At 31.5% G+C, this 20,883-nt stretch overlaps 1 protein-coding gene across 1 annotated transcript; it reads left to right on the top strand.

The window, feature by feature from the left end:
• The first annotated feature begins 2,070 nt into the window (after nucleotides 1–2,070).
• Nucleotides 2,071–11,795, top strand: LOC101263723 (methionine--tRNA ligase, cytoplasmic). The gene is made up of 17 exons (XM_004242783.5): nucleotides 2,071–2,343; nucleotides 2,437–2,581; nucleotides 3,354–3,507; nucleotides 3,675–3,830; nucleotides 4,128–4,358; nucleotides 4,559–4,702; nucleotides 6,787–6,877; nucleotides 7,019–7,125; nucleotides 7,226–7,340; nucleotides 8,010–8,128; nucleotides 8,609–8,674; nucleotides 8,846–8,974; nucleotides 9,117–9,260; nucleotides 9,349–9,469; nucleotides 10,340–10,578; nucleotides 10,657–10,758; nucleotides 11,412–11,795. Exons 1-17 carry the CDS (start codon nucleotides 2,199–2,201, stop codon nucleotides 11,640–11,642), a joined length of 2,439 nt encoding a protein of 812 aa, XP_004242831.2. The 5' UTR covers nucleotides 2,071–2,198; the 3' UTR covers nucleotides 11,643–11,795.
• The last annotated feature ends 9,088 nt before the right edge of the window (nucleotides 11,796–20,883 follow it).

The raw sequence follows: 20,883 nt of genomic DNA, 5'->3' as shown, positions 1-20,883 counted from the left end.
TAACAATTTGGATTTGGGTTAAATGAGAGGACCAACTACTTAACATAAATGTGCATCTTGAAAATTATGAAAATGTACATTGTTTATAAATGTTGATAATATTGTAAATGTCGGTATATGCATGTTTTTATAATTTTGTTGACTTGCTTATATTACACTTAGTAGGATAGCCATGTGATCCTACCAGTACATTGTGATTGTGTACTGATACTACACTTGCTCTTATTTTTGCTTAGTATAGGACATCTTCGAGCTACTATTGACAGACCTCGTTTAGAAGATCAGTGATCGTTTTGATTTCAAGGGTGAGCTAGTTCTTCCGAGCTGCCTTGAATTCTCTTTAAGTCTCTATCCACGTTTTCGGACTTAAACTAGTTCTTAGATGCTTCTTATATTGGTTGGCTTGTAACCATCTTCCTTTTTGACTTTGGTTCATTCTTTAGATGTTTTGATACATTGATTCTCATACTCTAGGTTAATTCTTCCGCATTTGTTTTAGTTGATAGACTTTTGTTAGAGTTTATGAGAACACTATTTATTTCCTTAGTATATAACTTTCTTCCATAACTTAAATGCCTTAGTTTTTTATTTAGTTGCTTGGGTTAGGGTTGTAATAGTGATTCTCCCACCGGAGAGTTGGTGTAGGTGTCAATCATGATGGTCGGGATCGTGATAGAAACAATATCAACTGAACAGTCGACGATGTCTTTAATATAATGTAGTGCTCAAAATTATAAATGGTGACGAGGATCTTGATATTAAACATGTCAAAAAAAAATTGATAGATAAATGATTAGCCAAAATAAATACAATTCAAATATATTTTATTTCACTTGAAAAAGTGATATTTTGGACTAATTTTGTCCATATACCAAGACATAATGTCAGTGGGGTATAAATGAATTATTGTGCGATAAGAAAAATCATAAAACAAAAAGTACGACTTGTGTATTGAAAAATAACTTCTTTTTTTTTACAAAAGTCCTGACATTATTATATGGATATGTATTCTCCATAGGTAGATGCAACGAGATTTCTATCAATCTGACAATATATGAAAAATTTGAATACACGTGATGAATGATTATCATGTCTAGCTAGACATTAAATGTTATATGTAAATTCTTGAAGGATTTAAAAGATTTTAAAGTGATTTCATTGTATAGTACCTCAATAGATGCGAGATCGCTTGATATAAAGATCAATTCTGATTTCATAAAATGGTTAGAAATTACCATGTCATAGTGCTTTTAGTGCACTTTTGTGTTCTGCCATTGTTATTTATGGTATGATAATTTTGTTAATGTGCATGCAAAATAAAATATAACTCTATCGGTGAAAATATTAAAGTAAACCAATATTGACATAAATTTATTTATTCTAACCAATTGAAAAAAAGTTTATCAATTATGAAATTGCAGGAAATTATGAAGTTTGATTTCAAGAAAGTTATTTGTTTTCACGGGGAAATACTGTCATTCCACAAGATAGCCAATGTCATACAAGCAAAAATGTCTATCAGTGCTTGGTTATTGCTATTAACAATTAAAATAAGCATTTTGACTACTCCGACCGACAAGATAACAAATTGAGTAATTGTCAAAAATACATTTAGTTGAGATCAATAAACATATTTAGAAAATATGCAACCTTCCTTTAAAAAGAGCTAGTCAACAACGTTATACGAAGACATTGTTACATTTGCTTAATTAAGAGAAGCACACATCAAATGAGACTGAACAAAATATATTTCTTTAAAGTTTTTCTTATTGCTTATAGTCTTCAAAATAAGGATGAAATAAATGTCCAAAAGTTTGTATTCACCAAGACATTGCCAATTACTTCAATCTATAAGTAATATTTTTCATCAGGGAAGTAAATACACGCTTCACTTTTTTTTTTTCTTAATCAAGTTTAATCTCACTAGTTTTTTCTGATAAAAAATTTAAATGAGACGAGAAATAAATTTCTTTTACTTAATTTCTTCTTTTACAATTTATATAAATACCGTTATAAAATGAATGTCAACACAATATACGTTGTATCCAAATAAAATAACTTTGTGCCAAGTATTTTTATTGCAAAGTTTTACCACCTATATATATATCCCTCTTGTAATATACCAAAATGATAAAAACACACTAAATATTGAGACAAAAATACTGTCATTTAAAACCCTAGCCGGAAACTTATCTGAGATGGGCGATTCTTCCACCGCCGGCAACGGAGACAATCTCCCGCCGGTCTCTCCCAAACTTCCGATTCCCGGCAAAAGAAACATCCTCATCACAAGCGCTTTGCCGTATGTCAACAACGTTCCTCATCTCGGAAACATCATCGGAAGTAATCACAATAATTCAATCCTCCTTTTCCCTCTCTTCGCTGTTTTTGATGTTGATTTCATATTCAAATTGTGGTTTCTTTGTGCTGTTGTAGGTGTGTTGAGTGCGGATGTCTTCGCGAGATACTGTAGACTTCGGGATTACAATATCATATACATGTGTGGTACTGATGAATATGGCACAGCTACAGAGACTAAAGCCTTGGAAGAAAATTGTACTCCCAAGCAAATTTGTGACAAGTAATTCATTTTTCTTTGATACTAGATCAATTGAATAGTGTGCCTTGATCATAATCTAGTTCGAATTGCAATATGAAAGCTGTTTACGATCCATCCTTTTGGGCGTTTTTCATTTCAAAAAAGTTACTGTTTATAGGCAAAAAAACCACCTATACTGAACTGGTCAGAAATAAAGTAAATGGAACTGAGAGATGAAAACAAATAGCTGGGCAGAAAATGGAAAACAGAGGGAAGAAGAAGAAAGAAAGAGCTAGAAACAGGTATACTAGGAGTTCCTAAACATTGGACATACAAAAGAATGAATGGTGCCAAATTAATTAGGATTGGGGTGGTGGTGTGATACCCATTACTAGTCAATTATACGTAACACAACTTAATTGAGTTCATATGTTCATCAGAACCTTTAACTTCAAGAAATCTAAATAAACTTACAAATGTCATGATAATGGAAGTACTCGCAATACTGACTAATAAAGCAGCACTTAGAGTTTCTTTGCTGTCTGTTTTACTCACTCTTAACTGACAAGGTCCTCATCAGCTTCAGCAGTTGTCTCTGTATAACAAAAATGAGGGAAAGGGAGTTCTTTGACTCAAAATAATAGTAGTATAGTAATAATAACAATAATAATAACAATAGTTTGACATTCTCTTTGGCGAAATTCTTGCAAATGAATCCTTTCACTTTATTTTTTTGTGACCATTCTTTCCAATCACTGGAGTAAACATGCATGCCTTGTTCTCAATTCCTTCCTTCATTTTCTTGGTTTTGCAGATATCATGCAATCCATAGAGAAGTGTATAAATGGTTTAATATAAGCTTTGATCACTTTGGACGCACATCAACTCCGCAACAGACCGAAGTTTGTCAGGCGATCTTCAAAAAACTCTGGGAGAATAATTGGCTCTCTGAGAACACCATGCAACAGGTATAGAATTCTTAATATGTACTATTTTCTAGTAGCAGCTTGGTTCTGCGCTGTAATTGTCAGGCTTCAAGCCCTGGGTTAAAATATCTCATAGATTGAATTTGCACAAACCCTAATGATGGATCAAATTTGACATATTTGTTACTGAAGCTAAGTTTATTTCACAGCCGTACTGTGAGACATGCAAAAAGTTTTTGGCTGACCGGCTTGTAGAGGGTAACTGTCCGACACCAGGTTGCAACTATGATTCTGCACGAGGAGATCAATGTGAGAAGTGTGGGAAGCTCTTAAATCCCACCGAATTGAAGGATCCAAGATGCAAGGTTTGCTTGTCCTCTTCATTTCAGATGTGTATTTCTTAATACAGTATAGTTCTAATTCTTCGCATCATCTGGTTGTAAAAAAAATACTTCTTAAATATACTTATCATCATCTAGTTTCTTTTAAAAGTGACTATTCCTTTGCCAAGAGACTAGACTTACTTGTGACAAAGATAAACAGCTAGTATTTGGAAATTCTAAAATACTAAAAACTCTAAGGACTCAAAGCATGTTGGATTAACAATACATGAATGTGGTAATGATTTTACATACTGAAGGCTTAGCTTGCTTACTCTACAGGTTTGCCGTAACACTCCATGCATCCGAGATACAGATCATTTGTTTCTTGAGCTCCCTTTGCTGAAGGATGAATTAGAAGCATACGTCAACGACCTGTCAGTGGCTGGAGGATGGAGTCAGAATGCTATCCACACTACACATGCTTGGCTTAGAGAAGGACTGAAGCCAAGGTGTATAACTAGAGATTTGAAATGGGGGGTTCCAGTTCCACATGAAAAATATAAGGACAAGGTTGATTGAACAAAACTGTTAGTTGTAACTTGTTATCCTTCTTTCTAGCTAAACAATAATTGGTCACAGTTTGTTACTTTTACTGATAATTAGCCCACTTGCTGTTACCAATTCATGTGCTAGCACAATTTAAAGCAGAAAAATTCTCCTTTATTGTTCAATAACATTTATATTTGCTTAATGATGTTATTTGTAAATAGGTTTTTTATGTGTGGTTTGATGCTCCTATTGGATATGTATCTATAACCTCATGCTACACAACTGAGTGGGAGAAGTGGTGGAAGAATCCAGAGAATGTGGAGCTCTATCAGTTTATGGGCAAAGATAATGTGCCTTTTCACACTGTAAGTTTCAGGAACTCTGTAACAGTTTCATTTTCTTTTGGTGGTAAAAAGGAAGTTGAATACTATGAAGTCAAGTTACTGTACTTTGTATGACGGATAATGAGGACAAATTATGGTGCTGAGATTGTGTTATCCCCTTGACTGTTTAGACCTGACCAAAGAGAGAAGTAAACACTGTTAGACGTCAACTTAGAAACTTGATAATTGTGTAATACTCTTGCATTATCTTTGGGCTGCCCATCTCTGGAACGTTACTAGCAGCTTGGCATTGACATATTTAAATTCTCTTTTTGACTTTAGAGCATATCAAAGTTTACATAGGATAAGGAAAAAGAAGAAGAAAGAACTTGACCACACATTGTAATTCAAGCGAGAACGCTGTTTTGAGTCTTCTTTTCCTTCTATTTTTATTCATTCTTGATTGGCATCGAGCGTCTTCTGTGGAAGGGCTCAATCATCGGTTCATCTATAATGAAAAAAAGGAAGATGTTTTTCTAATATAGGGTTTTTGCTAACATAGAAGATATTTTTCCATTTTGTCAAGGACTAAGGTTCTATTGAATTGATGTTATATTTTATTACCTCCATCCATATTAATTAATTCATATTTATTTTTTTTGGCAATGATATTGATTCATATACTTGTTGAGAAGGAATCAAATCATATAGTTCTATTTAAGACATTCTTAAATGCTGGCACACTTCTAAAATAAAAAACAATAAAATGAGTAAACTGCCGGATTAGTCAAGGTGCACGGATTAGTCAAGGTGCATGTTATCTGGTGAAGGCACCGACATTATTAAAAACTAATAAATATAATAAGACATACATTGCCTAGTGAATATAATATCTCATGACATGATGAGACAGCACCTTATTTTTGAAAAAACTATGTTGATTTGTTCATTTACGGAAATGTTGTTCAGCAAAAGATGCCTGGATACCAATTAATTCTTGCATGTGAGGTGTCTTTGATGGAGGTTAATCAAGTTCCAATTTAGGAGAATTAGAAGATGTTAATTCGGCGTTTTCATGGTGTTAATAAATGTTCATTTACATTGTGACATAACAGAGATAGATAGCTTTCAATATAAACATGTTTTTTTGTTTTTTTATTTTTTTATTTTTGATAAAATAAAGTTGTATTTCTCAGCAATGAGGGTATGCTGGCAACCATCAAAAAGATTTGCATCAGTGACCCAAAAAAAAACAACTCAAGAAATTGCTACTAAGCTTATAAAGAAGAAGTTTAAATCTGTCCAGCATCCTCTATACCATCCTCATTACACCAAAAACAGAAGGTCTTCATACCACGCCATTTGATCTTTTTTACTGACTCTGCAGTATTTATAGAGACATGTTATTTATGAGATAAGAAGCGGATTCTAACTGTCATGAGTTTGAATAAGTAGTGGATTTGAAGCACTTCATGAGTTTGAAGTCTTGCTTGAAACCAAGTTGAATATTTAAATGGTGATAGGTAGAGTGCCGGGTCCATTATTGCAGTGAGTTTCAAGATGGAATTGCGGATTTATATATTTTCCTAAAAAATTGTATCCTTGCTACCTTATCCAAAAATAATAATCTGAAGTCATACTAGTATTGAATAATAATGCTATGTACTAATATCCCCAATAAATATGACAAGGCAATGCCTGTTACCTGACAGAAAGATATCAAAAAATTATGCACACCCCTCATTTTGGACAGCAAACTGTTGTACTTAAAAACGATTTAGAGTTTCTTAAGCGACTGGGATTTTCTTGTTGGGTTAAGTATTAGATTCAGAGGATCTCTAGTTTTAGAGATCCCCTGCTCTGTCACTTTAGACAAATTAGTTTATATTAGATGAATGTTACTGAAAAGAGCATACTGGATTAAGAGAAAGCATATTGTTCTGCCTGCCTAATTTAAATTTAAAGCATGGTTGTTTAATTGATTGATCGATCTGGACAAATATGCTTAGGAGTCCTATTGCCACGAATTATCCTGCTCAGTTGCTATGTTGTATAAGCTTAACCATAGTGATATTATTTCTATAAGCAGCTATTGCACATAAGAAAAAAAATGTTGTATTTTCCAGGTGATTTTTCCATCTACGCTTCTTGGAACTCGTGAAAACTGGACTCTTATGAAGACTATTAGTGTAACAGAATACTTGAACTATGAAGCAGGTTAGTTGGAAATAAGGCTGTGAGTTTTCCAAATGTTAATGCTACTTGCCACTTAGTATATTTGTACCACAGTTCGTACTACCTAATTACTTCTTTTCTGATTTGAAATTTAACTTCTAATATATTGGTTGTCATAATCAGGCAAATTCTCAAAGAGCAAGGGCGTAGGAGTATTTGGTAATGATGCAAAAGAGACAAACATTCCTGTAGAAGTTTGGAGATATTACTTGCTAACAAACAGGCCGGAGGTGGGGTCTTGGCAGTTTTAGCTTCCGTTGCCTGATAAGTCCATATTCTGTTATGTTCTTTTATGCTGGTATGATCACTAATGGATATCAGTTATTATAGGTGTCAGACACTTTGTTTAGTTGGGTGGATTTACAAGCAAAGCTGAACAGCGAGTTGCTAAACAACTTAGGCAATTTCGTCAATAGAGTCCTGAGTTTCATTGCAAAAGATCCGGGTATGTCTGCTAGATGTCTTCTATGAGATATTACGCAGTCTCCCCTCTTGATATGCTTTTGCTGTTGTCACTTGTCAGCTAGTTCCGTGTTGGTTGGCTTAATACATATAGACAACAGCAAGCTTTGGCAGCTTATATCATCTGTGTTTATTTCACCAGTATCCCTGATTCATGTATTAGACGACATGGTTTGTTATGCTGTTTCATGCTTTTCTGTTACTTATTTTCTAATTGACTCCTTCTCTGGTTGATTGATGAAAATTATTGTTTCTCTTTCTTGTGAATCAACAAAATGATTTACCTAGGTCCTTGGAGTGTTGTGCTAGTATATCATTGAGATGACAAAATTGAAAGGAAATATTTCTTGTTCTTTCTTAGAAAGATAAAAAGGGGAAAAGTTTTTTGGTAGAAAGGTGTTTGTCATTGGATAAGTGTCTTGGTTCCTTCATGTTTACTTTGGATATCTTGTTGTTGGTCACTGATTAAAAAATTAATCTTGTTACTAGTATATTCATAAGGATAACTCAAAAGGGAAGATTCTTGTTTTAGCTAGAAAAAGATACAAACGGAACTGATTTGTTTTTTGTTTTGCTTCTGGAGTGTTGACTTGAAATAATCCATTCCTTTTCTAATTGAATTTCTAACAGATCTTATGAAAATGTTGTACAGCTTCAGGTTATGGTTCCATAATTCCCAACCCAGAAGGAGCTGAATCACACCCTTTAACTAAGGCATTAGGTGAAAAAGTTGGAAATTATGTGGAAGAATATATAGAAGCCATGGAGAAGGTAACCACAAAACTATATGTTCTTTTTCCAGTTCTAGTGAAATGGGATGTCCATACTATATGCACTGGATTAGCCACCTCAATGGTCATGATCAAAGGAGAAATTGCAAACGTCTAGCATTCCCTCACTAATTATTTGGGATTAACGCTTAATCATTTAAGTACACTTTACGTTAAGTGTTCATTAGAACTCTTCTAATCTTGTTAAGGATCTGTATGCCCAGTAGAAAATGTGGAGTATTACTAGAGTCGAGAACTTAAGTATTGGATATTGGATTGAGATAGATCTAAATGAAGCAACACGGATAGTGGGGAGTTATATAGCCGATCCCACCAGTTTGAGGTTGAGACATAGGAGTAGTAATAGTGGTAGTTGTTGTTACTGACTTATTGTATCTTACATGTTATTTATATCTTCAATTGGTTTCTTCTTTCCTTTATATGGTCTGAATAACCTTAATATGCTGCACAACTGGTTTAGGTTAAATTAAAGCAGGGCTTGAAGATTGCTATGTCCATTTCTGGAGAAGGAAACGGTTATTTGCAAGTAAGCCTGTCAAGTACTTCTCAACCATCTGTTTTGATTTATCAGTTGCTCGTGCGATTGTATTTTCTATTTTAATTTAGAAACTGCCTTCTGAATTTCAGTAATAATTGTTGACAGTTTCATGGTTACTTTAATCTCATAAGTTCAGACTGTCCATACTTCTTTTTGTAGGAGAGCCAATTCTGGAGACTTTACAAGGAAGATAAGCCTTCTTGTTCCATTGTGATGAGCACTGCTTCCGGCCTAGTATATCTTCTTGCATGTCTTTTAGAGCCATTTATGCCATCCTTTTCACGGGAGGTAAGAACTCTGTTGCCATCATTGTATCATATAACTGTGTCTGAGGTCCCGTATCTGCTCATGTTTGATGCTTGTACATCATACTGTGGGTTGAGGTTCTTTCTGTCTCAATGGATTGATGTTCTCACGACTTGATTCACAGGTGCTTAAGCAGCTTAACTTTCCTCCTGAAACAAAACCTTCACTGTCTGATGACAGAGGTGACATAGAAAAGAGCAAAAGACCATGGCATATCCTACCTGCAGGTCACAAAATTGGAATACCAACACCATTGTTCAAAGAACTGGTAATGCATTGTATTCTTGTTCTTTACTGCATATATTCTCATTCTTTCATTTGCTAATAGTCTTAAGACCGAACTTGATTATGCACAGAAAGATGAAGAAGTTGAATTCTACAGAGAAAAGTTTGCTGGAAGTCAGGCAGATAGGAATTTGAAGGCTGAAACTGAGGCAAGGAAGATCACTGATCAGTTGCACAAAGCAAAAATATCAGGTTAGTTATGTTAACTTTCTTATACGCCCTCATCTATTAAGTAAGAATTTAAGTACAGTAATCTATCATAAGAATTTTGAGTAAAACGGAAAAACACACCCAAAAGAGGCACAAGAAAGTACTATTATACAAGGAAAGAAAATTTCAGAAAGATGAATGGGAAAGTGTCCAGTTATTCACCTTATTCGGTGGATCTTGTTGGGCATATCAATTGGTGATTCCTTTTTATTCTTAGGGAATGTTTTTGGTACTTATTCTTGAGAAATATTATCTGTATGTTTTCTGTCAGTATATATGTAGCTCTTTTTCCTTTGTCCTGGGTTGGATGGAGTCTTGGATAACAGAAAATGCAGTGTCTTCCTATCAGTCTCTCAGGTTGTATCAAATAAATATTGAGTAGGGGAACTTTAGGCATTATTTCTGTGTAATCTGCTCTAAGCCTGCACCTTCAGGTAGCTCCTCTTCTTGTAGGTCTTTCCTGCATAATCTCCTTATATCATGAAACCAGAATGAGTTGACATGCATCACCACTTTAGGCCCTTGTTCTTTGATGCCAGACCTTTAAATATGGACTCATCAATAATCTATCAATTGACTATGCCTTAATCAATTGGGATCGATTATGTAAATCGTTTATATCCATCCCCACTCTTTTGAATAGCAATACCTATCTTCTAATTTGTTATGGCTACTCCTAAATCATTTATATCTTACCTTTGATATATTATCATATTCTTGTTCAAAAGTTCCTATTCTTTTGTGGGAAGTGGCGAGGGATCCTTGCCATGGGTTGATAGCTACATGTTAGAATAAGTTTTTACAAAATTATTGCAGACTGTTGATCACATTGAGTTTTTCTGTGTCTATCAGATGCTAATAAGAAGAAAGAACGTGCTACAAAATCTTCTGAAGCCAAAGCTAAGGGTTCAGCCTCTGTTGAAGCAGAAATTTCGATTAGCAGACTTGATATTCGTGTTGGTCTCATTACAAGAGCACAGAAGCATCCCGATGCTGATTCTTTGTATGTTGAAGAGATTGATGTTGGTGAAGCTCAGCCCAGAACTGTCGTTAGTGGCCTCGTAAAATATATTCCTCTGGAGGAAATGCAGGTTTGCGTTTTTGTAATCTGTCTACATGTTGATTAAACTGTCATACCTAGCAATTTTCACAACTATATCTTTTTTCAGAATCGAAAGGTCTGTGTTCTATGCAACCTAAAACCAGCCAGCATGAGGGGCATAAAATCCCAGGCAATGGTTCTTGCTGCTTCTAATAGTGATCACACTAAGGTGAGTGGCAGCCTAATGCTTCTATTCTGTTTATCGACATATTGCCTACATACCTTGCTAGAAGGCTACATAAAAGGAGAGAATTTTTAGGACATAATGCTAGGGGGTCCCACTTTCCTATAGCAAAATATGTTGTCGGGTTTAACCTTAGGATTTTAAAGCTTTTGCTTTAGTAACTGTAAATTATTATTGTCTAATAGCTAACCCTGGTTCTAACTGCTTTGGTTTCCTCTAGAATGTGCAGTTGTTTCTTCTTTTTTTTTAGGTAGGGGCTTTCTATTCTTCCTCGTTGCTTCTCTTCCTCCATCTCCTACTACACAATCCTCGTGCTTCCCTTCCTAACACCTTCTACCCGCGAACTGCGTACTTTGTTCCTACTGCTTCCAAAGTCTAGTTCAGGAAAAGCAAGAAAAGATTCTTCATTTTTCATGATGTCTCGTATGCATAGACCTCCTTGATTATCACCACAATCTATTTTTGATTCAGACGTTGCAAATATCTGTTTCTTTTATTTAAAATAACACCTATTGTTTAATGCATCAACTATAGATAAGTTTTGTTGAGATGAGAAAACATAGAAAAACTATTGGAGGACCAAAAGAGGAAAAGTTGAAAAGTGAAGTGATGCAAATATATGATGATTTGCATGTCAGGTTGAACTAGTTGAGCCGCCTAAGGATGCTGCAATTGGTGAACGAGTTACGTTCCCTGGGTTTGATGGCAAGGCGGATGATGTCTTGAATCCTAAGAAGAAGGTTTGGGAAACTCTTCAGGTGGATCTGCACACAAATAAGGAGTTGGTTGCTTGCTATAAAGATTTGCCACTCACCACTTCTGTTGGTGTTTGCAAGGTCACATCCATTTCTGAAGGATCGATTAGGTAAATTTTTTCTTTGGCGGATGAACTAGAGAGGGATTTAAGGATTTTGTTTTAATTCTTTTCACATTTTTCTTTTCTACACAATGTTATACAATCAAACTTTCCACTATGATTGAGTGGAGTTGGAAGGGAAATGAGTATTTGAAGTGTTCTCGTCTCTTGCTATGTGTCTGATTTTCTGTTCAATTACATAAGTTGCACAATTTAGATGAATCTAAACTGCCCTACCTTCAATATTTCACTTACAAGTGGTCCGGTCGATCGATGTCTGAAAATAATCCTCAACAACATTAGAGTGTAATCCCATGTTGTTGGAGAGGGTACGATGTAGGTAGATCTAAATGTTATTGCGTTGGAGGGTAGAGAGGTTGTCGATAAACAGAAAATAATCCTCAAGTTGAGTTTTCTTATTGTTGGGATTTTACTATTGTAATTTATGTTCTTGATCAATTCTTGCCTATAGTCAATTATTAGGAAAAACTATGGTTGAGATGGTTACATATTGTCTCACTAATTAACTAATTAATAATTTCATATCAATTTCAAGTCAGATATAGCCTAGATATATGTACACGTATCTAGTATATCAGATACATTTTGATATACATATACATGGGAAGAGAGGAGAGAGTCGGGTACATTTGAATTCACTTGGATGCGCTACATTTGAAATATGTTACATCTAAGAAACTCACGTTAAGGGAAGTAATTTGCTCCTAAACTAGTGAAATTTGTGGTGTTTGCCCATTATTAATTTAATTTTTTGGCCTGCGAGCCCAGGCTCCCGAGGTCGGAGGGCTAACATGGGTTGGGCTTAATAATCTCAGGTTTAAATGGGGATGAAAATCTCAGCTCAACCTCACCTATTCAATTGGGCTGTACTGACCTAATGGGTCAAACCCACTTTAATGGTTCTACTAGGCTGCTTCACATAAAGATGTTGTGGGTTACCTTGAGTGAAATCTTGGTGAGAATATTCACTTGGAATTTATTTTTTTGGGAAAATTATTGCCACCTAATCCCCATCCCTATTTTAATGTCAATAATTGGTATGCCTAGTACATGTATAGTGTCTAGATTCTTGATTTAAACTAGATCAAAATGCTAATAATTATGTGGATAGCCCTACACCACATAAGTAATCACTCTGTACTAGGTAATGAAATGGATTTAAAATGCTTTTATTCTTTTTAATTTGGTATCCATATTACAGTCTGATTAATGAGGATTGTTTAATTATTTAGAGTCTCATATGAAATCGCTTCCTATCAAAGATTTTTTCATATTCAGAATTTAAATATGAGATTTGTGGTTAAGAGAGAAGCAGTATCATCCATCGATGATGAAATTTGCTTAACAAATCAAACATTGCTAATTTTAACTAATTAACTATTTTATATACCCAATGACAATATAATAAAACTAATGATCTCAAATATATTATTCCATGCTCAGCCATGACCTAGATAAAATATGGTCATATTTTTATACTAAAAGATGGTTCCTTTTCTTAGACCAAAAGTTGACAATATAAGCTTTTCATTTTCTATTATTGTCTTAATTATTTTAGTGTTTTTGTTTTGACAATATAAGCTTTTCATTTTCTATTATTGTCTTAATTATTTTAGTGTTTTTGTTTTTCCTATGTTATGAGGAAGCATTTTTCATTTGGGGTCAACCCAATTTCCTATTTTTAGCTATTTGATGAATTGAAGCAATTAATTATAGGTCCATTAACTTTTTTTGTGGTTCTTTATTTTTTTTGTTCTAAAATTTTCTATTTTGTTTTTCTCTTTCATTGCTCAAATCTTATTACTTACTTTTAGCTTTTTCACTTTTTCTATTTCAGAAATAAGATTTAAATTACTAGGCTGGTAAATCCATGACTATTCTAAAAGTAAAAAATATGAATGGTAATTATGTGAATGAAAAAAAATAAAATTACTCTACATGAGTACTATGCTCTTGCATTAAATTATTAAATCTAACATGTCCAAACAACCATATCCCATGCTTTTTGGTATAGTGTCTCCATTTGACCATGTCAACCTAGATTCCTTGTAATGTTGGAATGTAATTATACTACTAGACCTAGTCTTCTTACTTAGAAGATAAAGTTACCATACCACTAGTAGTTCAATATACTTTTTTCTTTCTCATTCGATGTTTAGAGTTTATATTAAAGCCCGATTAAATTCAAATCGCACAGTACAAGCCTCATTTAGGAGTGACGGTCCTAATATAATTTTCTCCATATCCAAGGCCAGAACTTGAGAGCTCTGGTTAAGGGTGACAGTCCCACCACTGTACCATAACCAATATTGGTATATACTTTTCTATCTCATCTGGTATCTGGAGTTTACACTGGAGCTCGATTAAATTCAAATCGCGCATTGCAGGACTCATTTTGAGTGACGCTTCCAACATGATTTTTTCCTTACTAAAAGCTCAAACCCGAGACCTCTTGTTAAGGATGAGAAAGTCTCACCACTACACCATAACCAATGTTGGTAGTTCAATACTTAAGTCTCACCACTACACCATAACCAATGTTGGTAATTCAATACTTAAGTATATATGATATATATACTAGATAACGTAGCTCGTGCAAGCACGAGCCAAATATATGTTATTTTATTTGTCTTAATTTGTATGACACATTAATTTTAGGAGAATCAATCAAATTATATGGTTTTAAAATATTCCATTGTTTGCATAAGTCTCACATAATATATATTTCTCCTATGTTTTAACTTATGTGGCATGGATGAAATTTTGAGTTGTTCAACATTTGTTTCGCTATATTGTATATTAGAGTAATTGTATGTCTACTTCAATTTCCTCTATTTATATTTAATATTTTCTCAATTTCAATTTGTTTGTCTTATTTTTGTTTTTAGTAAGTTAAAAGTCGTATTTTTTTAATAACTAGGGAAATCATAACCGCTAACATTTGGATGCACACAGTGTAAAACCCCCACTCATATACAATAGCTTGCAAACTACATAGTAAAAATAACCCGCTAACAACTTAAAATATTTTTCTAAAATAAAATATTTTAAATGTTGTTTAACTCTAAAAATTTCAGTTGTGCATGTAAATCAAGTCAAAGGGAGTAATACAAATTAATTTAAAATCACGCCATAACAAGTAATATAAATAGCAATAATTATCAACTTAAAATGTTTAAAAGACATATTCAAAATTTGATTAAAATTTTACATATTCCATGTAAATTGAAACAGGAAAAGTAACATATATTATTTAAAAATTTGTTTAAAATATTATAATCATAATAATTGAAAATTAAATATAATAATCAAATAATATAAAACGAAGAGAGTGATAAAATACTGAACCAAAATGGATAAATATTCAATTAAAATTATGATAACTATAAGTAAATAAATTGAAACTTTTTTTAAGGAACTATTTAAGAGTGAAGCCACAAAATTGTTTCACATGACAATTACTAAAAAGTCCTTTTTAACCTTTATAAATAATCTAATTATGGCCACCCTCAAAATTCTAATTATAATAATATTATATTCAGTGAAATTTTACGCTATTAATTTTACGATTTAGCCATAGTATTATGTTTTATTTTTTATAGAAACAATTGTTTATTTTAGAATGCAATAAAGTTTCATTATAAATAGATATTTTATTTTCATGAGTGCTAATCTATTTACTTATGTAGTAGACAATACATTATACGGTGTTTTTCAGGTCATCTATGTAATATTAAATTATTGATTCTTATAATTTATAAATTATATCCACATTTAAGGATGAATTTGGATAAGTACCTTGAATATTCTTAATAATTGTAGCACCGAATTAAAATAACCTAAATTAAATTAAGAAGTGCAATTATAGATATATAATGAAACAATCTATAATTTATTATGATAGAATAATTCATATTACGAATTAATACCACAATTATAAGTTTCACTAATTAAATCTATGATCCTTCCTACCTCTATTCAATTAATGACATTGGTAAGAATAATTAATTGTATGGATTTACCCCCAAAAACGTGTTCAATTTGTTGGGGAAAAAATAATAATTTTATACATTTTGGAATAAGTGAATAGAATCTTTTTTAACCTCAAAAATATATTTTTTGAGCAATGATATTTGTCCACACATATATTTTGCACTTAAAAAATTAACTAATTGCTTAAATGTAAGTTGATTGATTTTTTTACTTGCTTCCATAGTGAATGTTCAATCATAAAGTCCATTAAATATTTTTCTGATAAATTCTACGATCAAGAAAATTATATTCAATTATCTACAAAATTTATCAAATTGAGAAAAAATAAAATCTTATAAAGGGGAATTAAATACTGAATTTCGACAAAATAACCTGATAATTTTTTATCTCTAGTTTGAAGAAATGTTTAAAATATTTATATACGTAAATCATACATTTATTGATTTTACACAAAATAAATAAATATTGAGTTTATGTAATCTTAAATTTGTTTATGTTTCCTAAAAATAAATAAATATTGAGTTGAGTTAAATAACACCAAAAAAAAAAAGATAATACTTTCCGCGAAAAGGTGTTGAAGAAGAAAGAAGTTGACGATACTGACTGATTTGTCTACAACAAGTGTTAATGAAGAAGGAAGGCTGAAACTTGAAAAATGTCGAAGAAACAAGAAGCTAAATGGCGAGTTTACACTGCTGAAAAATTCGAGTCGCACTAGGATTAGACTACCATGTTAATTAGAATTATATTTCAACTATAATTTACTCAGATTATGTACTTAACATTATTATTCATCAATCTACCAATATTTGATTAATACGATCAATACATCAATATTGATCAACATATCAATATAATTAATACAATTTTTAATTTCTCTATGATTAGATGTGAGATTTCTAGATAAATTTCTACAAAAGTACCTCAGCTCTTTATTTTGTTTTTCAATATTTAACTAATTAATTGTAGTGGATTACCCATGTTTCCATTGCATGAAGCACATTTGTCTTCTTCTATTTTAATAATAATCCACTTTAAAATTTTGGACAATACTATAAATCTGTGAAACAAAAAAAAAAAAAAAACTTTAAAACCAAGATTTTCCCAAAATAAACAGTATTTTGAAATTTACTTTCTTGAAGGATAAAATTAAACATAAATTTAAAATCTAATTAAAAGATTGTGCTGAAATATCTACTTAAATTTAATATATTTTGTTATCTACTAAGTGTGACAAGATTGGTGAGTTGTCTATTTAATTATTTTATTACACTATAAAATCTCAAATTGTAAATCATGACTTGCACTAAATTGGCCTTTGTCAATTTATGCTTATTTTAGATCCATTGCCAACTATTGCAATTTCAGTCTCACCACATGGGAAGATTCATATTATGTAGGTAATTAGGAGCTCAAATTTGAAGTTTTGATTTGAAATTGATATTTATTTATAATTTTTTGTTATTTTTTCGATTGTTATTTATTGTGTTTTAGTTATCACATTAATTAATTGGTTATAATCGTTGTCCTTTTTTTAGTATGTTATATTAAGTTTTTTATTATTATTTTTTTTGTCCTATTTACTTTTGTATTGATCTGATGTTTGCTCTTTGCGTACATTCTAGTTATCCTCTCCAAACCTTGCTTTAGAAATTATATTGGATTTGTATTGTTAGTATTGTTGTTATTGTAGTATTTGTTTACGATATTTGAATTAATTGAAAATTGAATTTGAATTTTAAATTTGTGACTTTTTTTTTAAAAAAAAAAATTGAATTATATATTCTTGAAAATTAGGGGTGGGCATTCGGTATTTCGGTTCGGTTCGGTTTTTTTTTTCGATTTTCGGTTTTTTAAAATTACGTACCGAATACCGAACCGAAATATTTCGGTTCGGTTCGGTTTTTGTTAATTCGGTTCGGTTTTTATTAATTCGGTTCGGTTTTTTATTTCGGTTTTTTAATGGGCCTGTTTAGTGGATTGGCTGGTGGCTGGCTGCTGCTGACTTGCTGTCGCCGGCGGCTGGCTGCGGCTGACCTGCTGGCTGCTGCTACCTGCTGTCGCGGCTCGCGGGCGGCTGCTGACCTGCTGGCTGCTGCGGCTGGCTGCTGCTGCTGCTGGCTGCTGCTCGAGGACGGCGGCTGGCGGCGCTGCTACTGGTGGCGGTGGACGCCGGCTGGAGTAAAAGAGGAAGAGGAGAAAAGAAGGCAGAAGTTGTGCTGAAGAGTGAAGAGGAGAGGATGAAGTTGAAGAGAGAGGAAGAGGATGAAGTTGAAGAGAGAGGATGAAGTTGAAGAAGTTGTGCTGAAGAGTGAAGAGGATAGGGTATAAGGGATTTAGGGTTTTTTATTTTTTTAAAAAAAATTATCTAATATTAATAATTGTTAAATATAATATAATTTATAAATTAAAATATAATATTTCGATTTAAACCGAAATATCGAATTCCAAAGTAATACGTACCGAAAATTGAACCGAAATACCGAAAATACAAAAAAATAAACCGAATACCGAACCGAAAACCGAAAAACCGGAACCGAAAAATTTCGGTTTCGATTCGGTGTTTCGGTTTTCCGGTGTTTATGTCCACCCCTATTGAAAATGACCTATCATTTTAAATTTTATCTGCAAAGGTGATCATGTTCGACGTGAAGAAATTGTATACACCACGTTAGAGACATATACTAAGTAGTTAGTTATTGATAAGGTCGATTTATTCTACCAAAATGAGTGTTTGTAATTTTATGTGTATTTGAAACTATATAATAGATATAATGCAAGTATTTATTTATAAAAGAAATGTAAAAATATATGATTTATTAATGTGATATCTTATGATAATTTGATACCTTATTTTTTATATAACTTTTAAAATTCATATTATACATTTAAAGAAATTTGAACTTAAAATTATATTTTAAATCATGATTATATGTATGCAAATTGTCATGTGATATCATAATTAATTTTGTGAAAGTTTTTCTCACGCCAAAGACTACAAAGAATAAAAAAAATTCTCAAGACTATTTATCTATATTGACATAAAACAAATATCCAACATTGATCACCAACAACAACAGATATTATACATCGAATGAATTGTTATCAAAAATATTAAATCTTATACTCGTTTTTAAGTATGTCATTCGGCCATTTTAGTTATTATATTTTTAACACAATGAGCAAATTCTGTCCGAGCAATATAAGATATATCTTACACTTTGTTTGGATCATTGTTACTCATTATTTCATAATATATTGTATTGCATTGTACTGTATTGTATGGTAGATACAATGTTTGGCTAGACTGTATCGTTTATTATTGTTTAATAACATTTGAATTGTTTAGTTTGATCGTATCATACTGTAATGTAATTTATAAATTTACTAAAAAATTCTAATTATTCTAGGGTAAGAGGTTTGACTAGATTTAAAGAATTAAGATAAAGAGTAAAATAGTATTTTGGAATATTATGTAAATATATAATTGAAAAAAGAAATTAAGTACCAAATTGGTTGTTCCATAAAATACGAGTTTTCATTGTTACGTAAAAACGAAATTTAATGATACAATACAATATATTTTTAAGTAACAATCAAAACAAACATTATAGATATAGTAACGATACAATACAATACAATAGGTAACAATGATCCAAACAGACTGTTAATAATTTTGATAATTGACAAAAATAAAATATAGTTTACTATTAGTGATCTGACTAGTTTGTCACAATTAACTAGTTTGGCTAATGATCACAAGTTATGACGATGACAAATTAGACAATACAAAGAACTAATATATTAAACATAATATTATATAAAAAGAAAATCATAAATCTATAAGATAAAAGGCCCCCTAAGCAATTAATCATTTAATAATTACATTGTACATGGTATTGTGTTATTATGGGAAAACTGATGTTTAGTTTATACAAGTATAATTTTTTATTTTTTATTTTTTATTTAAAAAAAAAACAGATACAGAAAAGTTATTCTCAACCAAAAATAAAATATTGTACCAAAAATACCTTTTAAATGAAAATACAATTATAATAAAATTCAAATACAATACAAAACATAAATTAAGGAGTATTAGAGACCAAAAACAAAATGATGCAATTTGACCATTCAAGTGTATATATAAAAAAATGAAAAACAAAAAAACAAGGATCAAAGATAGGTTTTTTACTTTTCAAGCAAAATGACATTTACTTTTTATTTATTTTATTAAATACAATTAAAAAATATATATATATTAATAAGAGAATGTAGGTCCATAACGTAGAGTGCAATAAATAAAAACATAAAAAAGAACAAGAGTTTTTCTTATCTTGTAAGTAACATATTTTACTATATATGTTTTCTTTTCTTTTTGTCTACTTTTACTATATATTTATTTGAGTAATTGTTTTATATCATTTTCTAGCTATTAAAGCAAAGAGAAAAATATCGAAATATGACAATTAAATATGATCGAATTATTGTACCAAGAGATTTTTACTATTTCGTCAATATTAATTTATCTGATATAATTTAAATTTCATAAATTAAATTTTATAATTCTAAAAACTTAAAATATGTCATGTAAATTTTAAAAAATCACAAAAAATTTCACCAATAATTACTATGAAGATGGGGTCAATACGTTAGAAACAAAATGAAGGGACTAATTTAGTAAGCTTTTGATGATTGGATTTAAAATATTTTTCGCAATAAATGAATGAAAATCACACTTTAGTTAAGGACTTATTTTTAAGTTAAAAAGACATTTTTTAAGAGCTTGTTTGGTATTTAATTAAGGAGTGTGTATTTGATTTTTCGATATGATTTTACACTATTTAATTTAGAGTTTTCGGTCTTTGATTTTGTAAAACTGTAACTCAATTCGATCCAAAATAAATTTAGTTTGATTTGATTTTCCTCTATTCGATTCGACTTCTTTCGTTTTGATTATTCGATTATGTCAATAATTAATAACATAACCAAAGTAATAATATTGAATTTTTAATTTGGTTACTCCGTTATGTCAATAATATTTAATAACATAACAAAAGTAATAATATTAATCCCTTAAATATGCTTTCTAATATGAATCATAAGAAAAACTTAAAACACAATAGTTATAATTATACATATTATAGATGTTCAAGCATACAATGTAAACGTAATCATCGTGAAATGCGATGATTTAAAAGAGGAAAAAGTAGTTAACTCCAACTTAATTCTACGTACACACA

This window comes from Solanum lycopersicum, chromosome 7 (genome assembly GCF_036512215.1).
Source record: "Solanum lycopersicum chromosome 7, SLM_r2.1".
Classification (NCBI taxonomy): domain Eukaryota; kingdom Viridiplantae; phylum Streptophyta; class Magnoliopsida; order Solanales; family Solanaceae; genus Solanum; species Solanum lycopersicum.
Note: the sequence above shows the minus strand (reverse complement) of the source record. Positions and strands in the feature narration are given on the sequence as shown.